Genomic DNA, 24,917 nt, shown 5'->3' with positions numbered 1-24,917 from the left:
AACCCTTGAAATTTATGAATTGTTAGCAATTTTAAACTTGTTTCGTGGACCCTTTATTGAATATAACTTAAAGACACTATAACATCATCAATTATAGGTTAATTTGTCATCACATACATAAACAAGGAACATAAATGCTAAATCCATCATATATGTAGAATGTAAATTGTAAATTGTAGCTAAGTCTCTCGAGAATGTGGAATTGAGACCAAAGGATTTTGGATGAAATGAGTTAAAAACTTAAAACCTTTTGACAATCCTTGTTCGAGCTTCAATTTGACCTTAGAGAGCTAGGATAGGTTATGGGGGTTTAGAGTGCTGAAGGGTTGCTTATCTTAGAATTTGGCTAAGTGAATTTTTTTGGAAAACCCCAAAATCTAAATTTTGCATTTTAACTCCTATGAAGATGAAACCAATCTCAAACATCTTGACAATATTTATACAAATATAACTTTAAGTATAACAAAATAAATAAATGTAACTTAAATGGTATATTTGTATAAATCCTCTCGCCCTCTAAGCCGAATGTTGAATTGTAGAGTGAACTTACAAGCATATGCTCCCCATTTACATGATATTTATCGGGTGTAGAGTTTGTCAGTGCCTAAGGCTGATGTTTGACATGATAACTTAGTTGATGTAGAGAAAGGGGGCAAGTCTAAATGCCCTATTGAGTTGCTTCCTTGTGATGTTTTGATTTCTATATCACAAGCACTGGTGCTGAGTGTATTGTAAACTATGTTGTTGACACAGATTTTGTATTTACGAGGATTATTTGATGATGACAGGGACATTATGCAGATTTTTCCATGGGATCTTGGTGGGGGTTGAGGTTCATTGTTCTACTAGATGACGATTTTTTGATGACAAACAATCTTGTTGAGGGAGGACTATAATGTTCCCAATTTTACAAGTTCCAAGAGTAGGAGTGTGTGAGTTCATCATTGCATTCCTCATGAGCTGACAGTTGGCTTTGAGGGTCTTTGTTTGTGCGACTGACTATTTATACTAAGCCAAGAGAGTAAGGTTACATTTTTGGTAGTGCAGTAGTGACTCCTTGAGTCCAAACTATATCATTGTCTTGTTGAGCTTTGATATTGTGATGCATATTGGAGGTTATTTATTAAGTTTAACTTATTAAATAACTTTATGAGTTATTTGTTCTAATTGGATGGTGTGTTGAAGAAGGCACTTTAGTAAAAAGTGTGGACAAGAAGATTCTAGCCATTGAGTTGTAAAGGAGTTATTGTATATTAAAGTTGGAATATGTGTCCAAATAGTATAAGTGAAAAGTGTAATTGTGAAGCCTTTTAAGCGAAAGGTGTGAGCAATAAGCTTCCAAGCATTGGGTATAATTGAGAAGCAATTGAATTAAATATTACAAATGAAGCTCTATGAGAAGTTTGATATATCTCGTTATTGCTTATGTTTTATGAATCTGTGAACCTTCAAGGGTTTGGCGTTGAGTATTGGGGAAGTTGGGAACTTCAACCATTGGTTATGCACTTTAAATTGGCCCTATTTGCCAATGAATTGTGTATGTTTTTCTCATCTGCTGACTGAAGTTTGATCCATGTCTGGAAGGCATTTGAGCTGAGAATTAATTACAATTTGCTGCGAATTGATAGGAGAAGATACAGCTCTGACTGGGACATATAATTTGGCATTCGAAATCAGTGTTGTTGTTACCTAAATGCATTTTGATGTCATCAGGTTCTTGCATATAAATAAAAATCATTGCATATTGCTTACAATTGTAATTATTTGCAAGTAGAAGTATATCAAATAAAGTTGAAGTTGAGTCGTTATCATTTCTTTTGCATTTCAAGTTTGTGATTTCTATATATTTAAAAAGTAAAAAAAAACCATATATTCTCAAAACACAAAAATATAAAACTTGCAAAAAAACAAAAAAAAAAACAGACTTCTTCAGCATAGATTCAGTGAGCCAGCAGGGTTTATTACATATAAGTGAGAAGCATATAGTAGGAATATGCACAGTTAGATGCTAGTCATAAGACAAGGGTTGGTATTGAGTTTTATATATATATATATATATATATATATTTTATATTTTTACAGTGTAGGCTTGATGAATAATAACATTATGTGCTATTTTGTTTTGCCAGAGCTTCATTGCAGGAATTGGAAATTGGGTTGCTGATGAAGTGCTTTACCAGGTTAGTACTTTCATAGCCTCAGAATTTTTGGAGTTTTAAAGTTATAAGGTGGCTTTTTATCTCTATGTTAATCTATCATCTTTGTGAATCTTTGATGATGGTCTTTCTGCACTTTATTGTTTTATAGTTTGAGGTAGTTTGATCTTCTTGGTTTATTAACCAATTTGTACACAGACGATAAAATAATGCATTAAATGAATTAAAGCATTGGGGAGCCAGGCCCACTAGACTTCCTTCTGAAATTTTCATATCACTGAGCATGCCCATGATTGTGCTTTTTGAGGAAAGAATAGATTTCCTAAGATGGCCATCTTTTCATCTTGTGGGAAAACTGTGTTAACATAGATATTGCACAGCTTTCTTTTCTTATTCTGACTACACTTTGGTTTGGTGAGAAAGAATTGTTTTTGATAGAGTTGTCAAATCTATCGAGCATTTTTTCGAAAAAACCTTTTTCCATAATAGATACAAAGCTCTGACTATGCCGACAAAGATTTGTCTCCAAACTAATGGCCGAATAGGACTTTTTAGATTATTTAATATTTATAAATGATGGCTCATCTGGAAAGAATGCACATTTCTTAGCACAAAAGGACAAGGGAAAATTGTCTTTTCTTTTAATCAAAATACATCTTAGACCTAAATTTATACTTAAAGCCAATGGAGATTAGTTTATCAGTGAAAACGTTTTTTGGACATATTACCTTGAAAGGAGAAGGGGAAGCAGATAGTGACCTTGACTTTATACCATATCTTGGGAAAGCATAGTTAATATATCAATATATGATGAATATAAGATTTATTCTACCTCATGAGAACCAATATGGCATTGAGTAAGAGAAAGTCATTCTAGAAAGAACTTAAACATATAGAACATCTGATTTTACATCAAGTGCTTCTTCAATGATGGCAACTTGGAGATAAGTTTCACAAACTTTCCAAGGAATAATTGTGTAAAATGCCCAATTTTTTTTGAAATGAATGAATGAAATTTATAATTCTAAAGATGTCCAAATAAATAAAATATTAAGGGATGACTTTATTTTAATTAATTTAATCAAAGGTGACTTAAATAAAATAAATATTATTAAAAGTTACTTTATTTAGTAAAGTTCTCCAACTTGTACAAGGGGTTTAGCTTAGTTGGTTGAAGCAATGAGTTCTCATTGTGGAGACACTAGTTCAAATACCAAGAGGGACATCTTTGTGGAATTCTAAGTTGTGACTCTTGGTCTTCTATTGGTTGTATTTGTCTCATTGTAAATGTTGGATTCTAAGTTGTGACTCTTGGTCTTCCAATTGTTGTTTCTAGTGTGGTTGCTCGTAAGGAGCTTGAATAAGCTTGTAAGTCTCATGTTGTTGCTTGAATAAGCACAAGATTTGTAAATGATTTCAATATTAAAGTTCTCTAACTTATTCTAGAAGCTACATCATCCAGTGGAGAGTGGATATTCTAGAAGGTATGTCAAATCGTTACAGAAAGAAGACTTCGCAATGTATGTGATGTGTTTAGATCTATGTTATCGGGATTGCACCTTGGACCCTCAAACCAGGTCTAGTTGTAAAGAATGGCTTGAGAAGGATTTGTGCCCATCCTTGTGGGTCCTTACAGGTTGAAAGTCAAATTGAAAATATTTTTTGGTTAGAACCTTGGAATAGGCAATTATAAAGCCTCGAAACACACTTGTTTTTCACATTTGTCCTCTCATTTTGTAATTCTGTAATTCAATGTGATGAATTTCTTTAGAATCGTGAACATAGATCAGTGACCTAGTTATTAAGTTTTTAATGTTTATTTTTTATATTTGACATTGATCATTGATCAAGTATCATAGATTCATACTATGAAATGATTTAGTTATGAATATTTCTCTTATTGTTTTGTATATATAATGCATATATACATATATAGTTTTATATGTATTAATATACACACAAATCCAAACGAACCATAATGGAAAAGAAATCACGAAACCACAAACTGGGATCTTGTGCTCGAACCCACACTATTAACTCAAGTTCAAGTTTAGACACTATTGGAGTTGATGAATTTGTTCAATGCTTTGCTTTAGCGAATTTTCTAAGGAAGCAAACCTTCAACATATTTTTAGAAAGGCGAGATGAAGCTCTAGTTCCTCTAAGAAGCGGATTTGTGAAAATGTTCTTACTTGCATTGAATTTGTGAAGTCTCTAATAGAGACAAATTTGCAATGTAACCCGCACTTGGGTCAAAAACCTGAAGCACCCTATGCGGGTGCGTCACGCACCCGAGTACCCTTGCTGGCTGAAAATGCAACACTGCACCTTGACCGCACTAGTCGAGCACCCGAGTGGTTCGCGGGTGCTCGGGTTCGTCGCGGGTGTTTGGGTGTGGGGGTGCTACCAGGGTGCTCACGGGGTGCAGCTGGCTGAATGACTCAAAAAGTTTTTAAAAAAATAATTTTTTCTTTTCTTTTTTAATTTATTTTTTATGCATGCTTAGAGAGCACATGGGATGATTCCATTCTCATTATTGACATTTTGTCATTTTGTAGATTGTACTCACTTTGATATGGCTACGATACATTATTTCATTTCACTGTTTCATGCTACTCGACTCATTGTCATCATGATCATCTTTATGATATATGATATATCATATTCATATTTGAAGAATGAATTTTGAATCTTGCATCTTGAACTAAGTTAATTTGTTAAATGGTCATTGGTAATGTTATGAAGTTTCAAGTTTCAAGTTTGAACTTATGGTTTGTGAATCGCATTTCAATTTTCTCTATTCAACCATATTTGGTATGTTATATAATATATTGAAGTATCATTCTCAATTAGCATTTTCAGTCATATATATTATATATACTATGCAACCACCTCCTCCCTTGCCACTGCACCCCCACCATCCCCAAATTGAGGCCATTTTTTTCCTGCACTTGAAACTCATCTGGACATCCCCCCACACCGTCGCACCCCCGCGCCGGGGTAACACTGCAAATTTGCAATGTAAAGGTATTTGCAGATCTGATATTCCAATTAGGTTTTGGGTAAAAAAGTTTATTTTGCATTTTTTATTGTTGAAATATTTGGCCCGAGTCCTGGGCAATTAAATATTCAGAGTAGAAAAGTATTATAGTTATCACTAATCTAATGTTGGATGGGAATTATTAGGCCTTCATATTTTCGAAAAGCGGACACATGGTTGATACTTGGTTTTCAAATATTTATCTATGGTTTGTGAGCCACTATTGTAATGTACTTTGCCCATTTTTTGTGATCATCAAAGTTTGAGGGATTAGCATATTTCTTAACTCTCATAGGCTAATTTTTTTGGATATCAATAGGGGGTCTCAGTTGGTCGAGCCACAGGTTGTTTTCCCACTCTAGTGATCAAGGATGTTCATGATTGCTTTTCGTTTGAATCAAACTAACACACTTACTATTTATAGTAAGTGTCTCTTTTGCGAAAGTTAGGGTTTCTATCTTTAGCAAGGCTCTTGAACAACTTGGTGACAATGTTCAGAGGAACTATCATTGATTGGAGAATTTATTAGAAGAATTACTATTTATTGTAAGTGATTATTAAGGAGTTGCTATATCTGGCAGGGGCACCCAAGGTCATGATTGACTCATCTGTTAGTTGGCTCTGTTTGGGGGATGTAGTGTTTATAGTAAGTTAATTATGCTCAAGTTGCTATTTTTAGTAGTGAACTTGGAATTGGTATCGACAAAGTTCAGCAACTGACAAATTGGAATGAGTTATTGGTTGAAACCAAATGTATTAATTATTATTATTCATAAAGAATCCATTATTAATAATTTATTCTTAAATTTAAGTGGGGGGCCAATTGACGCATTACAATGCACATCATTAAATGTTATTTGACTTATTTATTAAAAAGGGTTATTTAATGATAAAGTGCTATGAGGGAGATATCAGTGAGTATTAAATTATACTTATGTTATTCTGTTGTACACCTAAGGGAGGGAAACCTAATTAAATATTATATTTTAAATACATTAAAAGCAAGTGAAAGAAAAGCAAAATATTTAATGTCATCAAAGGAGTATTAAAGAAGCTACTGGCTGATTGGGTTTGAAAGTTATGAATGCATTCATTGCAAGGTGAAAATTATTCTATTATGCATTGGATTCTGTGAAATTGTGAAAGGTTTTGGAAACAAGGGTTGCAAGAGAAAACGCTTGAGAAATTGTGAATTTTTACAGCTGTTGTGCGCTCTGAACTGGTGAAACTATTGATTGAAATTATGCAGACATTGGCCTTAATTCAGAGACCAAGATTGGATAAATGGATGAAAGAATTTGCAGATTAATTGTTTGCAATCATTTAGAATGAAGAAATAAAGGTAGTATGATTGGTTGGAGGCAGTTTGCAGCTAGTCTATAAGTGTGGTTGTAAAAGTAAAAGGCAACCATTGAGTTATTGGAGGGCCACATGAGAGTACAGAAAGTCCTCTGACACCATTTGTAATGTCCCTTGATAGGTTGAGACTTAGCTATTACATATTTAGCTCAACTTCTACATTGTATGTCCTAAGATAGAATATTTCAAGCTAAGATATTCATAATGAAGAATTATTAATTCATTCAAACAGACTAAGATAAATAGCCACATATTCAATCATATTACTATTTCAACTCAATTATGGAGGGACGTGTTATCCAAGGTGGCCTGATTACTAACTGCAATGGGCTCCTTCAAAGTTTATAGATCTAAGCCCTATAGCCAATTGTGAGACAGATAGCCATTGCTTGGATTTATACAAGCCCCTCATTGGAAACATCACAACCTTCTCTTATTTTCTTAGGCTTTAAGCAATAACAAGTCTGAGTATAGTTTAATGTATCTCTATGCACTTATTTATATATTTCCAAGTACTTATTTATATTGCTTATCTATTACAGCTGATTATTCATTAGAGACTATAGGATGCTGCAGCACGCTTAATGCCAGTATTTGTTATAGCTTTGCTGTTGAAGAGCTGAATTGATTGTTCTGTTCTTTTACCCTTTTTAAGACAATAACAACTATTTCTTATTTTTACGTCTTATATTAATCTGCCCTCTCTGTAATCTTTGCCGTTTATTCCCAATATAATTTCCTATTCCATTTGCATTCTAAATCAACTATGCCTTTCTATCAAAGATGCAATTATCTTTTATATGTTGGAGGAGGCCGACCTTGTGTCTTTTTGATTATTATGTCATTTAGTTACTGATCATATCACATTGATTTAACCATTAATTTATTTAAGGCTTGACTTAATCATTCATTTTGCCCCAATAAACATTTCCAGGCTTGCTTGAATCCTATCATTTGCCTCTGTTATTCACTGTGGGGTCTTACTCGATTGTACCTCAAATAACATTTATATTACGTATTGAACCTGTGCCTAGGTAATATAGGTGATGGAGCATAGTGCTGACTTGGCATATGATTGGGATATGGCTGGGAGTTACATCATGCTCGACTGGTATATTAATTCAACGATTTCGGTCACCTTAGAATAGGATTATGATCATTCCCAAATATTTCATTTGAAGATTCCATTATTGTGGATGATATGTTGAATAAACACTCGATAGAAATAAACAACTCTGGAGACTTATTTGTTTTATGACGTTTGAATGATCATATTATTTTAATATTATATATTAATATTATATATCTTATATTTATATATTATATGATTATTTTAATAATATATTATATTATAATAATGATATCTTTGATAGGAAACAAAAAGGCATATCTTCTGGCAAATAAGGGAGCGGATGGAGACGACATTTTAATATATCAAGATAATTAAACTGAGGACTTTGTATTATAATTTTCCCTTAGTTCTCTCTACTCCCTCCCTCACATCTTCTAATCTATCCTCCTTTTATTAATTTATTAATGCCTATTCATTTAATAATCTATTAACTATTCAAAGATTAATAAACGACAACAATGAATATGTATCGGTAATGAATATTACGAATAACGATCATGACATCGACAATTGGCGTTCAATCATGTTTTTTACATCCCAATATCTCTAGTAGGATCTAGAGCCTTCAATTGAGGCTTCCTCTATAAAGAGGTTCTCCTTCCTTTTCAGATTTCGAACTGTAGCTTATCTCTGTCGCTTGTTTGTAATGGACACCCCTGAATTCCCCAAAAAACTAAACTAGCTGCTGAAAGAAATTATGTCAAACCATTTGCAATCAACTTCTTATTTCTTCGTTTAATGTTTAAACCCCTTATAACTTCAGAAATCAAACATTTATTTGTTTGTTGTGTTTTGTGCATGGAATAGGAATCATACAACATAAACAAGAAATAAACTACAATAATATGCAAAGTGGACAATGAACTGCTGCCGATAAAATGTTATTTTCAGAATTTAATGAAATCAAATACATGGCAGACTATCAACTCACTAATTACTCCAATATCATTGGCATAATACTCCAGCCCATGCTTTCGAACTTGCTGCTACAGTACTTTGTCTTTCAAACAGTTCACTACCTTTATAAAATCATTCCCTCAAAGCGGCATAAGCATCGGACAAGTATTGAAGAAGATATGAGCAAAATATCAAATCCGCCTGTAGCTGGAAATGCAACCAAACTGCCTGATAGCGAAGCTGATAGCAATGGATTCCACAGGCCAAACGCCAAGGGAATGACGTGTAGAATATCACACGATAGGATAGACGTCCTCTAATGTCAAGAACAGATCTGCAACTCACACATTCATTTTCTTCTCATATTCAACCTGCCGAATAAGGGCCACAAGCTCTCCCTTTTATTTCTACTCCATAGGGTTGACCCACTTTTCACAAGCAATGTGGGATAAAGTGTTCTAAAATAAAATAAAATAAAATAACACCTTATGTCTCCCTTGGGCTTCCCTTTTCCAACACACATCCCAACATGAATAATATTAAAGTAACACTTTATTATTTGCACATTTAATTTAAATGTTACTTTAATAAACTTTAGGCATTAAAATAAGATAGTAATTGGGCTCGGAATAATATGAGTGATAGCTTGTCGGAAATCTATCATCGGGAGCATCAAACCCAATCACTAATTCTGACATCACCCAAGCCTTGCTGACTTACTAAAGATAGTAAGTTTGCTCAACACCATGTAAATCATCTCCGTTCTGGCCCGAACTGGAAATGACTAGGCCAAAACATCTCAGGACCCCATTGACCTCTTCCTTAGCCTCCAGGGCCACACAGAAATAGGCTAACAGTCACACATTTGGACAATTGCTAAAGTGGGGACATTGCATTGTTTTAGTTTTTTTGTTCGCTTTTTGTTGGTTTCTGTCCTTGTTGATAGCACTCTGTCTCTGTGTCAAATGGAGACGACTGTAGTTGTTTTTCATGCCCTAGAAACCAGAACCATGGCATTTAGGGGTAATGTTAAACTGGAAAGGTGGAATAGGATCCTTAATCCTTTGGATGATTTGTCTAGGGTAGTGGTTAGTAGGGTTTTAGATGAGCATATCTTCAATGACGACTTTACCTGGCGTACTAATAGTTTGGTTATTGGGTCCTTCATTGCATGTCTGGCAAGGGCAAACATTGAGCATACTCAGAGTATCAATCTCTGCCATAGCATTTTTAACCCTACATGGCTGGAGGGTTTGGACAATGTTGTTCTTAGCATTAATCATCAGCTGAGGATTCCCCTTGTTGAGGTCTACATGAACCATGATCCAGGAAGCTTAGGGCTTGCAAATGTTTTTAGGTGTCCTATTTTGTCTATTAGGGATAATGTTCTGTTTTTTCAAGAATGGCCAAAGATGGAAGCCGACATCTTCTTCGTTCTTCTTTGGAGAAGGATTGTGGAGGAACGTAGTTCATAATGGCTTCAGAACTATCTGAATTTGTACTCTGCATACATCAAACCTAGGGTGGACTTGGATAATCTTACTAATGTAGAGTTCATCCTTTCAAATCTCTTCTAGTCAAGCAAAGAAAGGATTGCATATGTTTTTCCTCCTGGCAGCTAGGTTACAAATTTAAAGGAAGCTGCAGAAATCATTATGGTGTGTTTGAAGGAGGAAGATGAGGATTAGTTTTTCTTCGGTAAAAAGTTTTAATAAGCTTGTGGCATCCAGGTTCTCTAGTATTAATTGCATTGAAAAGTTTAGTTTTAGTTTTGATAGATCCCCTTTTGATTTTTGGGACTATAAGGACACTTCTTATAGCATTGCTGAAGCTTTTTGGGTCTTGTAGCAGGCTGGTTTCTTTTGAGCTCCCCTGGTGCTAGGGGTTTTGTTCTTTCTTATTTTGTTTCCCTCCTTTTTGTCTTATTGCTTCGGAATCTGCAGCTATTGAAAGGATGAAATCGTAAAGTGGAAGTGAGGATCCTTCCTTTGTAAATTGCATTGTTTTGTTATGCTGTTTTTTGAATCTTTCTTAGATTCCTTATCGGATTGCATAGTTCGTCTGTTGATGTACTCGCTGGTTTGTATATTACTCCCTATATATCAATATAGTTATCCTTTGGGTTTCTCTAGTTTGTTCCTCCTGGATTGCTTTTGTATTCTCATGAGTGGTTTTGGTTATGGCTATTTAGATAATAGTCTTGAGCATTATGATCTCGATGTTTTGGGTATTTTGGGCTTAAGTGTCAAAATATTAGTATAAATTGTCAAGTATTGAATCTATCTACCAAATTTTAAGCAAGGATACAAATTCAGAATAAATGATAAAGAGTTTTAACAAACAAATCTGTCAAATAGTCGAATCAGAGGCATTGGTAGCGCTTATATTCTCCTTTCAAGCCTGTCCTTGTTTTGATGTCGTTTGTGTTTTACCTTGTAATTAGCAAATCTTAGCTGTAAGGTTTGTCTTTCAATTCTCACAAGATTAATTTGGATTGACTACAATCAGACAGAGTATCAAACAATAATCCAAACTGTTTGAGTAGCAAAATAGTAAACTAAGGTAGTTCATTTGGAAAAGTTATTTGGTTTTTACTAATACTAACAACTTATAACATATCCAAAAATTGGTAATATAAAGCTGTCTGTATTAGATATAAAGAAATCCAATCAGGAAAACAGAGTACACAAATAGATGTTTTTACTTGTTTGGAACTAACGGTATATTTGAGTGTCATTATTTATCAACAAGGAAGGTGTAATCTCATCATCTAGAATTGTAATAGAATAAAGGTTACAAGGAAATAAAGATCATATCGTCTTCAGCATTCCTACCCAAGCCTTTGTATTTCAGAGGTGCCCTATATAAAGATCCAAGTTTTGACAACTTTTGACATGAATCTTATCAATTCAAATGTATAAAAATTATAAAGAATAAAGATAGATTTTGAAACTGGGTTATGCCCCTTTTAAAGATGTAATAATAAAGGACTATGGTTTCGGACAAGATTGGAGGTTTTCTGCTCCGTTCTTTCCTACTAGTGCCCATTTGAACGGACAAACTATTTTGTATCTTTTCTATTTAATTAATATAATATACAAGGCTTAAGCCGTTTACCAATAAAAAATAAAATGATATCTTTGATTATCATATTTATTATATCTTTATTAATTATTATTATATCAATTTATTTGATCATTATTATGTCCTATGTATTGATTATATGTATTATTAAATCTTTATATGGTAGTGTTTTAGGCAATTTCATGTTGCTTTTGTAATTTTGTTTGTTACATTATTGGTGTGGACAAGATGAGGATATCACCAATGGCTTCAAATGGAGGGACATCACACATCCAAGTGTGTGAGTGTAGCATTGTTTTGTGATTGCGATAATAATTCTCTATTTGTGATTTCCACAATGGCTGCCTCTATTTTGTCCATTTTAGGAGTTCTTGAAGAACTAGCTGCCTTTGACTCCTTGCTAGGCATCTATCCAGCAAACACACAAATGGCAATTACTTATAGCTGCATTGGGCATCATTGATATCAATTTACAACCAATTCTTCTTGTGACTTAAAGATCTCAATGTTGTGCTTAAACTCAATCATTTTAAAACTAGATAATAATGGAGTGGTAAACTTCCAAAGCAACTGTAGGTTGTTTTCTACTAAACCATGATATCATTGCTGATTTGAGACTGAAGCAAAATCCAGTGGTTCGATTTATGGAACAACTAGCCCATTTAGAATCAGTATAGCCTTCAAGTTTGATTTCAACATTTCTGTACTTTAGTCCAAGACCAATAGTGCCATGTAGATATCTCAAACCATGTTTAGCCGCCATCAGGTGTTTTTTATTAGCTTCACACATAAAGGGACTAAGAACATTTGTGGAATAATGGATATTAGGTCTAGTGTTTACCAAAAACATGAGAGATTCAATAATTTGTCTATAGAGGGTAGGATCAATAGATTCTAAATGTGCTGCTTCCTCTTTTAGCTTGTGTAGATTAGTTTTCATTGGAATTACAAGTGGCTCGCTGTCCATCATCCCAAATCTGTTCAAAATATCTTGAGTATATTTTCCTTGATGGAAGAATATGTAATCTTCCTTTTGACATACCTGTAGGCCCAAAACATAATGTAGCAAAGCTAGGCCTTTCATGTCAAATTCAACAGGAAGATCTTGTTTGCATTTATTAATAAGATGATCTTCATCTGTTATGAAGAGATCATCAACATATAGAACCAAAATGATCGTATCTCCATTAGAAATTTTAAAATAGATATTAGGATCAGGTTCATTTTTAGAGTATCCTAATTTGCTGAGATAACTATCAATTCTTTCATACCAAGCTCGATTGTCTCAAGCCATACAATGCTTTCTTTAGTTTACATACATAAAGATTTTCATCTTTTATCAGAAAACTTTTAGGTTGTTCAATATAAACTTCTTCATTTATGATTCCATTTAAGTATGCAATTTTCACATCCATTTGATGCACCTTCCATCCTTTTGCTGTTGCTAATGCAAGAATTGTCCAGACTGAAGTGAAACGAGCAACCGGGGCAAAGGTTTCTTCATAATCAATAGCCACCTTCTGTAAAAAACCTCGAGCAACAAACCTTGCTTTATGTTTCTCAATGCTTCCATCTGCTGCATATTTGATTTTTTAGAGCCATTTATACAAATTTGACTTTAGATCTAGGTACAATGTCCCAGACATCATTTTGTAGTATTGATTGATATTCTTCAACCATAGCATCTTTCCATGCTTGACAAGTTAGAGCTTCTTCAATAGATGTAGGTTTAGATTTAGTGAGCTCATTTACTAGTGCAGTATAACATGATTTGTTTTTGGTTTTCTTGACTTCCTTAGTAATTTCATTTGGTTCAATATCATTTTCTTCAATCATTTTTCTTGCCCACAATGGTCTATTTTTGATATTTGAGATATTTCTATTTTTTGCATCTTGTGCTAAACTCATTTCCTCTGATATATTCTCCTTTGAATTTCAGGTTGTGGACTTTCATCTAAGTCTGTTGAAGGCTCATCATTTGTGCTTATAGATAGTTTTAATGCAGTGTTTTCCTCGAATATGATATCTCTGCTTACTCCTACTGATCTTTGTCCAGGAACATAGACTCTGTATTCTTTTGAGTTTTCACTATACCGAACAAATATTCCTTTCCTTCCTGATGGTTCTAACTTAAGTTCTTCTTTCTTTAGGTATATGTATATACATAGGACAACCAAAGATCCTGAGATGACTCAAGTCAGGTTTATTTCCTGTAAAGACTTCTTCAGGTGTTATATTTTCTAGAATGGAGTGTGGACATCTGTTTTGTATGTATACAACAGTATTAGTGGCTTCTGCGTAGAATGAAAAGGGTAGGTTTTGATCATGAAGCATAGCTTTTGCTGCCTCAACAATAGTTCTATTTTTTCTTTCTGCTACCCCATTTTGTTAAGGATTATAAGGTACTATATACTCCCTCTTAATGCCAACAAATGTACAAAAAAGATTTGAAATTCTCAGAGGTATTTTCTCCCCCATTGTCAGATCTTAGAGTTTTAATTTTCTTTGACACTTGATTTTCCACCAATTCTTTGAATTCTTTGAATTTTGATAACACTTCATTTGATTCTTTAACTTTTAGAAAGAAGATCGAAGTTTTCCTAGAGTAATCATCGATGAAGGTTATGTAATAAGAGGAACCTGCTAGAGAGAGAGTTGGCATGGGCCCACATAGGTTAGAGTGAATTAGTGCCAGGATTGATTTAGACTTGTGTTTACTAGGAGGGAAAGGTTTTTTAATGTTCTTTCCTAGAGCACAACCTTTGCATAAATGTTTAGAATCTAGGTTTGGAATTCCAGAAGTGATTTTTCCTATCTTTGGTAGTGAACTGAAACCAATATGCCCAAGTCTTCACCAATATGCCCAAGTCTTCTATGTCAAATCTCATTAGAGTTTGTTATTTCATAATTAAGAGCTTGGTTTTGAGTGTTACATAGTTGATATAAAGTCCCATCTCTAGTCCCCATGGTGATAGCATTTTTTAGACTTGAGTTTATAGGCTAGTACAATACTTTGTCTTCGTTGAATGTGACTTGAAATCCTTCATTCGTTAATCCAGAGATTGAAATTACATTTCTTTTTATTCGAGGTACAAATAGAACATCTTTCAACCTTAATGTAACTCCAGTCCTTAATTGAAAAGTGTAGGTCCCAATACCTTTGACTGGATGAGTGGAGTTGTCTCCAATAGTAACTCCTTCAGATATGTAATTTTCAAGTGTTTGAAATTTGTTCCTGAATCTTGTTATATGTCAGGAAGCACCACTATCTATTATCCACACACTTTCATTATAGTTTATTTTACTTGATAAAGCATAGTAGAATACTAGATTTTCATCTTTCTTACTTTCGTCTAATGAGGCTAAGATTCTTTCCCTTTGAGGACATTTACTGAAGACATGTTTGAATTTCTCACTTATAGCATTTAACTTTGGAGAGATTAGTATTGTTGAACTCATTATTCTTTTTCTTATAGGCATGTTTCTTTCCTTTAAATTTCCTCTTTTTCCCTTGATGATTTGGAGTTGAGAAAAGAGCTTGATTTTCCCCCTCTTGATTTGATATAATACCTCTGGAAATTAATTTTGACTCTTTTGATGTACAATCAGTTTTTAGTTGATCAAATGAAGGAATTGAAGGTCTACTGACAACTTGAATGAATGCTTCCCATGATAGTGCTAATCCTCTAAGTGCTAATATAGAGAGTTCTTGATCTTCTACTTTGTTTCCAATGGAATTTAGGTGATTCTTAATTTCAGAGATCCTTCCAAAATAAGATGAGATTGTTTCTCCCTTATTCATTTTAGTTTTCATCAGTTGATTTTTTAGAGTAATCAAACTGCTTGAGTTGTTGATTTCAAATGCATTTTTCATTGTTGTGAATACTTAAAAGACTTTCTTCAGATTTGAAATGGAAGGAAGTATGTGATCCTTTACGGAGTCTACTATGATTTTCTTGGCTTTATTGTTTCATCTTTTCCAAGTGGTTTTTTCTGTTTCATCTTCAGGAATCAGATTATCAGATTCAATGAAGGATTCTAGTTCTAGTTCTTCAAGGATTGTGGTAATCCAAATTTTCCATGGAAAAAAGTTTACAACAGCTTTGAGTCTGTTTTCGACTCGTACGTTATTTGACATTTTTTGAGCACTTTTGATAGTCTCTATACTAAGTAGGCTCTGATACCATGTAAGTTTTATTAGATCTTGGTGTAGACTTATCAAAGTGTTTCAGTCTGTATTCTATGTTATAGCAGACAGGTGTCTTTTTTATACAATGTCAGACTTAAATATTCTTGCTGTGATAATATCTATTCTTATTTGAAATTAGTATGCCGTGTTATTGATATGATCTGCAGAAAGAGAATTGAATCTTGTATATATATATATATATATATACACACATTTAAACATTATCAAGTAGGGGCATGCCCCTACGTGATCATGCCTCATTGTATAATATACTAATTGTATTTGTTCATAACTAATTGCTAACATATACTAATCACAATCGATGGAATCCCTTTAATATAATAACTATTGGTTAAGGTAACTCCCGATTATCAATCGATGGAAGTAATGCACTGCCATTCTCCTTTATATGATCGGCGATGAATATACACCCGATACTAACCAATGTTAATAGTATATTGTCGAGAATCGGTGAAGAAGAGTATGATAACACTCGATACACTCAGGATTACAAGAGGCAATGGAAGTTATGTGATTCGATCTGAAGATCGTCTAACACAATAGAATGTGGTTAAGTTTCCTTATTTCAGAATGACTGTTTGTATAATATATATACTGTCAATGCTTATGAAACAGCAGGTGTTTCAACACACTGAACGGTTACATTCTTAACATAAAGTTTATAAAAGTGTCTTGGGAATCGATTGGGCAATCTGATGCTGTATTTGTGTTGGTTGGGTAAACGTGTCTGCAAGGTTTTTAAGATTCTTGAGTATGGTGAATTGTAAATCGAAAGAACTCTTTAGAAGTTTGAATCAGATATTGATCTGGTGAATTGTGCATCTCAGGGGTTGAATCTCATCAGCCAAGTGTGCTTCATTGGATGGAGGTCGATAATATGGTACAAGGGTTCAAAGTTTTAAGTTGCAGGTCCATTTGCATAGTAGATGACTTTGTTTGCACGAAGGTAATTGGTGCTTGAAGTAATGATAACACACTAGCAGGCTGCAATAACATTTACTGGCAAGTTGTGGGTCAAAGTAAGAATCAAATGAAATACACACTGGTAACATGTTTATTTTAGGTAGTGTGTTTGAAGGAAATAGACGATTTGTGTCTTAGATGTCAGTGTTCTTGTTAACAAGCAATATCGATATGGGAAATCTGCAAGTAGCAGCTGGGATATTTCTATGCATTAATCTGAATGTCATGTGGAGAGCAAAATCTGATTACAGGTACTCATTGAAGTCAATAAACAATGGTGCATTCTTTTCTTTGTAAATATTTCAAACATTAAGTTGAAGGGGTTATTTGCCTGGAAATTTTGACTATTTTCCAAGCTTGTCTTTCATTTCCAATATTCTGTCAAAATTGAAACAAACATATATTTGAAAATACACAGAAGAACCATACATTCTAAATAAAAAAAAATTCTTCAACATAGTTGAGTGTGAGCCAACAGGGCTCATTCTAGTGGTATTAATGCAGTTTCTTGCTGTCCTAGAGTGAATTGAGTTCATTCATGGCACAAAGATTTATACTAGGGGTTCATTATACTTGCGCAAGTAGAACTTCGTCACTAGGTGAAGGCGAACTAAAAATACAGTTTGGTACTATGGGTAACAGAGACGGTAGTTTGGGTAATGATATAGACAAAGAAACTAAGGATACCTTTGGGGATATTGAAGACAGATAACATCAGTTTGCAGCTGGACAACACCAGGTTGTTGATAAACTACTATAGCTCTCTGACACACTACAACGCATCTCATTACCTAGAGGCCACAATAGAGACATGGGTATGAGGTGTATTTCAGCCAATCTCCAAAGGTCCAGAGAAGATGAAGAGAGGATCCTACAGGTACACCTGAAAGGCCTTTGCATCATACTTTCTTGAGGCCTGAGTCGATTGAGACAGTACCCTTTATTGCTTTTATGTGGTAGCTCATTTTGTAGAGCGGGATGCATTACCATAGGCAGTCAAACAAAACTTGAACTTTGACATGTTTTTGGCTCAGAAGATAGAGCATTCTAAAGGTAAACCTGAACCTAATTTGAGATAGATGGCTAGATAGAATGATTTGAAGTAGGCAACCACCAAGTTGACTTGGACTCATTTTAATGGGAATGGTAAGGTAATAGCTAGAGCTTGGGTTCACAAGCTTGATACATTTCTCATTTCGTCCTATGTCTAAAAAGGACACTATCGAGTCTTTTGTGTTACACCTGGATGGTATGGCCTGTGATTGGTTGTATCATGGGTTGGTTACTTTACATCATAACCAAATTATATCCTACTAAGATTTTGTGGATATACTGGTAGAGAGATTTGATCAGAAGGATCCAGAAACTTATTTTCGAGATCCTTCTCTGCCCAGGTAGCCTAGAGTCTTTTGTTAGTGAATTTATGAGACTCTGTCATGATTACTAATGTGATAGAGAAACAATTGGTCATGCTATTTACAAAGGGGTTACATGAGCCACTTAGAGGGTGGCTTAAGGCATTTAATTTGCCATTCCTGAAAGGGGCTATGAAGAAGGCTAGGAACATGAAGCTTTCAGCTCCTAAGAAGCAATCACAACCTAAATCTATTACTCCACCTGTAGATGAGGTATACTCATCGGTTATTGATGAAAAAAGAAAATCAATTGTAAAACATGATGAGGCAACTCGTGATGATTTGAGGAGACAACTTTGTTATTGGTGCAAAGAACCTTATGATTCAGAACACTTCTTCCCTTTGATGCCTAAGGGAAGAGCAAATCGTTCTATGTGGGTGTACCATAATGAGGTTGAGGGCGAGTCTTCACAATAGATAGTTGGTTCAAATGTTGATGATGCTCTTAGAATCCCTATTGACTTTGGTCCTGATGCCAGGCTACGAGCTATAGTGTTGTTTATTGCTGCACCACTTACTTTTGCTTTTAGAATGTGAGGATTCATAGATGGACACCATTGCATTTCCATGTTAGATACTGGGGCCACGCATAATTTCATATATAAGGGTTTTGTTAGCTGATGTGGCCTTCAGGTGTAGGAGTTTGTTGTGTTCTAAGTCAAGGTGGTAGATGGCTACACACTTATTTGTACTAGGCACACGCAACATCCCTGTTTATTTTTTAGTGATTACGAGATGCAATCAGATTTTAATGTGATCAACTTGGGAGGGATGGATGTTGTGCTACGGATACAATGGATACATGATATTGAGTTTTTCCCTAGTCTACGCTTGATGGAGATGAAGTTTGAGTACCGAGGAAGGAGCTGTGTTGTAGGGTATCACAGAGGAGAGCTTCTGTACTATGTCTCTTTGCGAAGTGGATAGTGAGTATTTACAGAGGTATGATACAGGTCAGGTGGAGCAGGTTACATGTCATGTCTCTCGTAGTTCACGATTATCTAGTTCAAATCAGCATACGGGCGTGGTTCACTTTGTAAACAACCCCTTGTTTGATATTGATTTTATTCTGTCATATGACAATATGTTATTTGAGTTTGATGTCGGTCTCCCTTAAGTGATGACTGAGGATGATATTTGGGGTCCACCAGCGATATTTGGGGATGACATCTAGTTCTTATAGGAATTCAGACAAGCCTTTTTGAGGAGCTCATAGAGCTATACATAGTGAGGTGTGCAATCAATTTCACATTTGATCCTCATGTACAAGATATCTACCAGGTGCAAAATTTGCCAATGCATGAATTTGTTGTTTGGTATTGTTTGGCACAGAAAAATGGGACAAAACTCATCGTACTATTGAGTTGCTTCCATGTGATGTTCCTTCTTTTGCATCACCAATTTAGGCATTTAGTTTAGTCTGACAAACTATGGTGTTTATTTAGACAATCATAGGGATTATATGGTGATGTTAGGGGCATTACATGATTTTTCCACCAGATCCTAGGGGAGTTGTGATTCTATTTTGAGATGGAGTTTGGTGAGCTGTTAGATGCAAGATTTCTTGGGGACAAGCAATTTCAGGGAGAGCATACTGTAATATCCCCAATTTTGCTCACGTTGGAATGAATCACTTCGAATAATTTTTATAAGTCATTTATTAAATCTATTAATTATTAATTAAGTTTGACTTAATAATTAAATGGGGCTTGTTGAGAAATGATGACTTATTATTATTGTATATGACCTTTTTGTTAAAAGTGTCTTCGATTTATAAGGCGAATTATAATTTAACATAATAATTCAAATGAATAATCTTTACAATTGAGTGGAGTTTATTTTCCAAGCAATGGTTTTGAGGTTGTGTTGGCTCCCATGAATGTATTTGGGAGGTGAAATATTTTATGATTAAAACTTTAGTAAGGGGAATTAGGCTCATTTATTGGGAAGGAACGATTATAATCAAATATTATAATTCAAGCATTTGAGACTTTATATTATGTTGTGATTGATATCTGAAGAGTCGTGATGAAGCTCCAGATTGGTAAACAAAAGAATTTTTTATTTCGAGTTCCTGTCTTGTGTAACGCTGAAGCAAATTGTTGATTAGGCAAGTTCAAAGTTTATACGAAAGTGTTGGGAATCGATTGGGCAATCTGCATGCATTTTGTGTGTTGGTTGGGTGATTGTCTTTGGTTGTGTTGGTTGGGTGATCGTCTTTACATTTTTCTCGTATAGTGAGTTTTAAGAAATTTTACCTTTGTGACTTTTTGTGCAAAAAGGTGAGTCTTAGGAAAGCTTGAAGTTTCACGACTTTGCAAATTTAACCTAATAAATCATTCACTTTTATAAATTTTGGTGCAACAAAAGAGTTTTGACAAGTTTTGACTTTATGCTTGAAGAAATTTCACATTTACATTTTTTTGCGCACGGAATGTGCTATGAGGAAATTTCATTGTTTTACAAAATTTTATGTTTCCATACTTCGTGCACGAATACATGATTTTAGAAATTTCATGTTTCCAACTTAAGACATTGACATTTTACCTTCTCTAATTTTGGGTCGTAGACACATGATTTAAGAAATTTCACGTTTACTCCCTGAGACGTTGACATATTACCTCCTCTCATTTTGGGGCATAGACACCTTGTTGGTAAACAGATTTGTCATTGCAATTGTTTTAGAACTCATCTTATTTTTTCCTTTGAGCAGTGATAGTCGTGCCAGCAATTGGAGTGATCACAATCAAAATGTAATCTTCCTCTAGTTTTGAGAGGGGCAACTCCCTTGTATGAGGGATATTTGTATTTCTTGTGTATTTTCCACCAAAAAGCACAAAAATGAGAAAACATAAAAATAATGATAATGTAAAATAGATTCCCCAACAATATACATAGGAACATTGGTTGAGACTTCACAAATCATAACTACAAAAGGGGATATAGCACACAATGTAATGATGATGAAAGAAAGATAAGAAACCTCAACATATGAAGAGATAGTTATACTATTGAAGATTGTAGCTACAATAAAGATCTTTATCTTTAATTTTATGAAATAGAAAAATCACCATTATGATTGTTATGGTCTTCTCTAGCTGAAGGAGACATTTGTAATAATATTTGAGATAATATTTAGAAATAGGTGTCATGCCGTTGTGAGGTTTTCACACCATCGCCCCAAAACTTTTGGGACCCCCTTTTTTTATCGCCTTAGCGAGTTTTTTCGGAGTTGTCCAAAAGTTTGAAATTTGAAAATTTTTACACTTTGGACACTTTCGGGCTAGGAGGGATGTGGCTAGATTTATTTTGTCATCAAGTCTAAACTTGATTTTCCAGAACATGTAATTTTATCCTTAGGCCAAACAAATTTCAAAAATAACATTTTTCCAATGGATAGAACAATACCCGGCAAGATAAATTTACAAATTTTTGGGACGTAGACGGATTTTGAAAATTGGATGTAATTGTATAATTTTGAGCATTTCCAAAATGAAAAGTTTTAGATCAGAATTTTAAAATTTTTTTTTGGTGAATTTTTTTTTTTTGTGATTGTGAAATTAAATTGGAAAAATCGATTTTGAATGCTAGAAAATGGTTTATTTTTGGTAAAAAATTGAAATTACATTGCAAAACCGAAAATGGACTTAATTGCAAAATTTTGCATTAAATTGGTTAAAATTGCCTTGAAGATTTTAAAAATATTAAAAAAGATTGGTAAATTAAAGTTGAAAATCAATTTTAGCTTGTTAAATGCAATTTTAAATGATATTTTAATTATTAAAATGTTATTAAATGAAAATTTTAACATCTCCAAGGCCTTCTTAATTTTAGTTTGCAAATTTTGGTCCTAACTGGCTATTAAATATGCAAATTTCATTATAGGCAAAATTAATTTTGGCTTGGCATTTAAATTGGGACCATTAATGAGACACTAATTTAATTTTCTTCCCCTATAGGGCTAGTTGGCCAGCTTCAAGGAGTAAAGGGAGTGTGGTATAAGAGGCTTCCACCTCTCCCATTATCTCATCCAATCTGAGCTTTGTGTGCTTGGGGATTTTCTCTTGGAGGAGTAGATTTCACATGCTTTGGCGATTTTCTAAGGAAGGGAAGTGATGTGTGTTTGGTGATTTCTCTTGGAGAGCAGATTTGAACCTTGGCAATGATGGAGCAAACCTGAATATTTTCTATGCTTGGCGATTTTTCCTAAAAGGAGGCAATTTTCTGCCCTAGCTGATTTTCCTTGGGGCAGATTTTCATGTGTTTGGCATTCTCCTTCCTCCAACTTGAATGAATTTCAGACCTTGGCAATTTTGTTGGGGCAGATCTAAGTGCTTTCCTCTTGCTTGGCGATTTTAAGAAGTCTGAATTTTCTTGCCAGGGCAACAATTTCAATTTCAGATCTAGGCAAGTTTATTTGGTAGAGGATACATGATTGGAGGTCTGATATTTGGGCAAATGTGGGCAGTTTCAATGAGATCAAAATTCTGATTTTTTGCTACGAGGGTTGAATTTTTTAAGGTCTGATCCGAATTCAAAGAGGGCCCGGCTATTGGTAAAGGTAAAATTAAGGTAAAATTCAATTCATTTCAGAGCTAAAGGTTGGTTTAAAAGCGGATTTTACTCCTTGTTCTTCCTCGGTTTCGTTTTCCTTATGTTCTTCTTGCATTCATCATCCACCACTTAATCATCCCATCTATAGGTTTAAGTTTGGATAGATAAGTGTAGATTTCATGATAGGACATTTGGTGAGGCAGAAATAAGCTAGACCACTCTAGGAATGAAGTTGAGAGATATAAGTGTAATCCATCCTAAGGTAACGAAGAGGCAAAAATAAGTGGTAGTCCCACCCCTAGGTTGAAGATTGGAGAGATAAGTGTAGTGATAGGAATTGGTGAAATAAGTTAGAATCCATTGATAGAAAGAAGGTTGGAGATTGATAAGGGTAGTCTATATCACTTAGAGCAAAGGGGCAGAACTAAGTGTTTAGGATGGTAGATGTTAGTGCAAGGAAGAACCCAAAGGGAACGAATACTAAAAGATACAAGGAAGATATGATGCCTAAGACCGCCTTCTTCTCTGTAAGAATTTGGCTTACGGAAAAATTCACCCAAGAACTAAGAACTCAAACACAAGAACAACTGTAGACCAGAAAGGAGTATGATCAGAATAACAATGTATTCAATTCAGTATGCCTCAAGAGTACACTAGGAGTGCTTGTATATAAAAGCCTCTGAGATACATCTAGAATGCCTCAGAATTAGCTACATGATAAGTCATACAACTAGGCACATGTCCACTAGATATGGGTTATCCTCCATTAAGCATAGAAGTAAGTGCGATGATGAGAGGATAAGCCTACAAGGGTGTAACACACAAATCAGTTTTGTAGACAACATGTGCTAAAAAGGGAGTGCGAATAACTATGTTGTCTATATGACAACTCAGTGAATGATGCAAACTCCAGTGTTGTAGACACCATGTGTTGAAATAGAGTTGCGTACTTCTGTGTTGTCAACATGACAATTCAAAATGGTGCGCAAACTCCTAAGTGTCTCACAAAATAAAATAATAAAATAATGCATTAACCTAAGTAAACTTAAGTAAGTGTAAATAGTAAATACTTATTTACATCAACACCCCACCTTAAGTGCAACTTAGGGAAATGCCCTTAAGGTTACGAAAACTAGGATGAAATGCAGAATGGGTCATGGCTACTAGGCCATGTTAGGTACCCATGTACATAATGAAATGCAATCTCTCATAAAGCGGAGAAAGAGGGAAAACCTTATAGGTAAAACCATCCTCAAAAAAGAGAGATAAAAGGGATGGATGGATGGAAGGAGTAATCAAGACCCCCCCATTACGACATACATCCAGTATTTACAATAGTGAAAGATGAGAAGAACTAGACCTCATAAGAGGAAAAAGTTCCCCCATAAGAAAGAAGAGGAAGAGAGACAAGGTAGTCTACCCCCCCTAATGAAGAATACCAACCAATGATTGTTGCTCCAAGGAAGAAGTTGGTCCAAGAGTGCAGAATGACGTTCGTCCCCTTTGGCAGAAACAAAGACAAAGGTACATTCCTGAAGATGTATGGTGGCCTTGAAACCTGCTCAAGTATCCCTATGTTGATACTGATGTTCGCCCCTTCCAACTGTGCTGAAAAGAACGAATGCAGATTTGGCAAGGATGTTTGTTGAACCTATTGCAATGAGTCAACTGTCTCCTCTATTGACAAAGAGACCTCGTCCAATTGCTGTACATAATGATCCACAATCACGCCAACCTATAAAGATTGATCTTGTAGAGAATGAACATGAGGGTCAGAGTGAGCCCTCGCAACAACTGTAGAAGGATCAGCTTCATCAATGAGAAGATGTAAGTCATCAAGGCTGTCTCCCAAATCTGTGGTGTGTGACTCCACAAACAAACTTGCAATGTCTGCCATGTAGTCATCAATTGAAGTTGGAGTTGGAAGACAACATGTACCATGCTGTGTTGAACCTTTCACTGTGGCAATGTATGCATGCGGACTGGACTGATGTCATGACCTCTCACTGCAACTGTCGATAGAACCCCACGTGTTTGAATCTGTTGAAGCACTATTGCTAGTGTCACTATCAGTTTCCATTTTGTATGAAGTGCGAAGTGGAGTAGA

General features: G+C 34.7%; 1 protein-coding gene across 4 annotated transcripts in view; it reads left to right on the top strand.

Annotated features, from left to right (window-relative positions):
• MMH-1 (MUTM homolog-1) overlaps positions 1 to 24,917 on the top strand; it is a 228,987-nt gene that overhangs the window by 142,442 nt on the left and 61,628 nt on the right. For 2 of the 4 annotated variants that reach the window (XM_089832978.1, XM_089832979.1), the window contains exon 6: positions 2,130 to 2,180. The exons of the other annotated variants lie outside the window; for them this stretch is intronic. In XM_089832978.1, the coding sequence (XP_089689104.1) occupies positions 2,130 to 2,180 (51 nt within the window). The remainder of the gene's footprint in view (positions 1 to 2,129; positions 2,181 to 24,917) is intronic. 4 annotated transcript variants of the gene reach the window in all.

The sequence above is a fragment of the Cupressus sempervirens genome, chromosome 5, assembly GCF_028749045.1.
Source record: "Cupressus sempervirens isolate cs-2001-9-10 chromosome 5, ASM2874904v1, whole genome shotgun sequence".
NCBI classification, from domain to species: domain Eukaryota; kingdom Viridiplantae; phylum Streptophyta; class Pinopsida; order Cupressales; family Cupressaceae; genus Cupressus; species Cupressus sempervirens.
The sequence above is the reverse complement of the archived record's forward strand: the minus strand, read 5'-3'. Positions and strand labels throughout refer to the sequence as shown.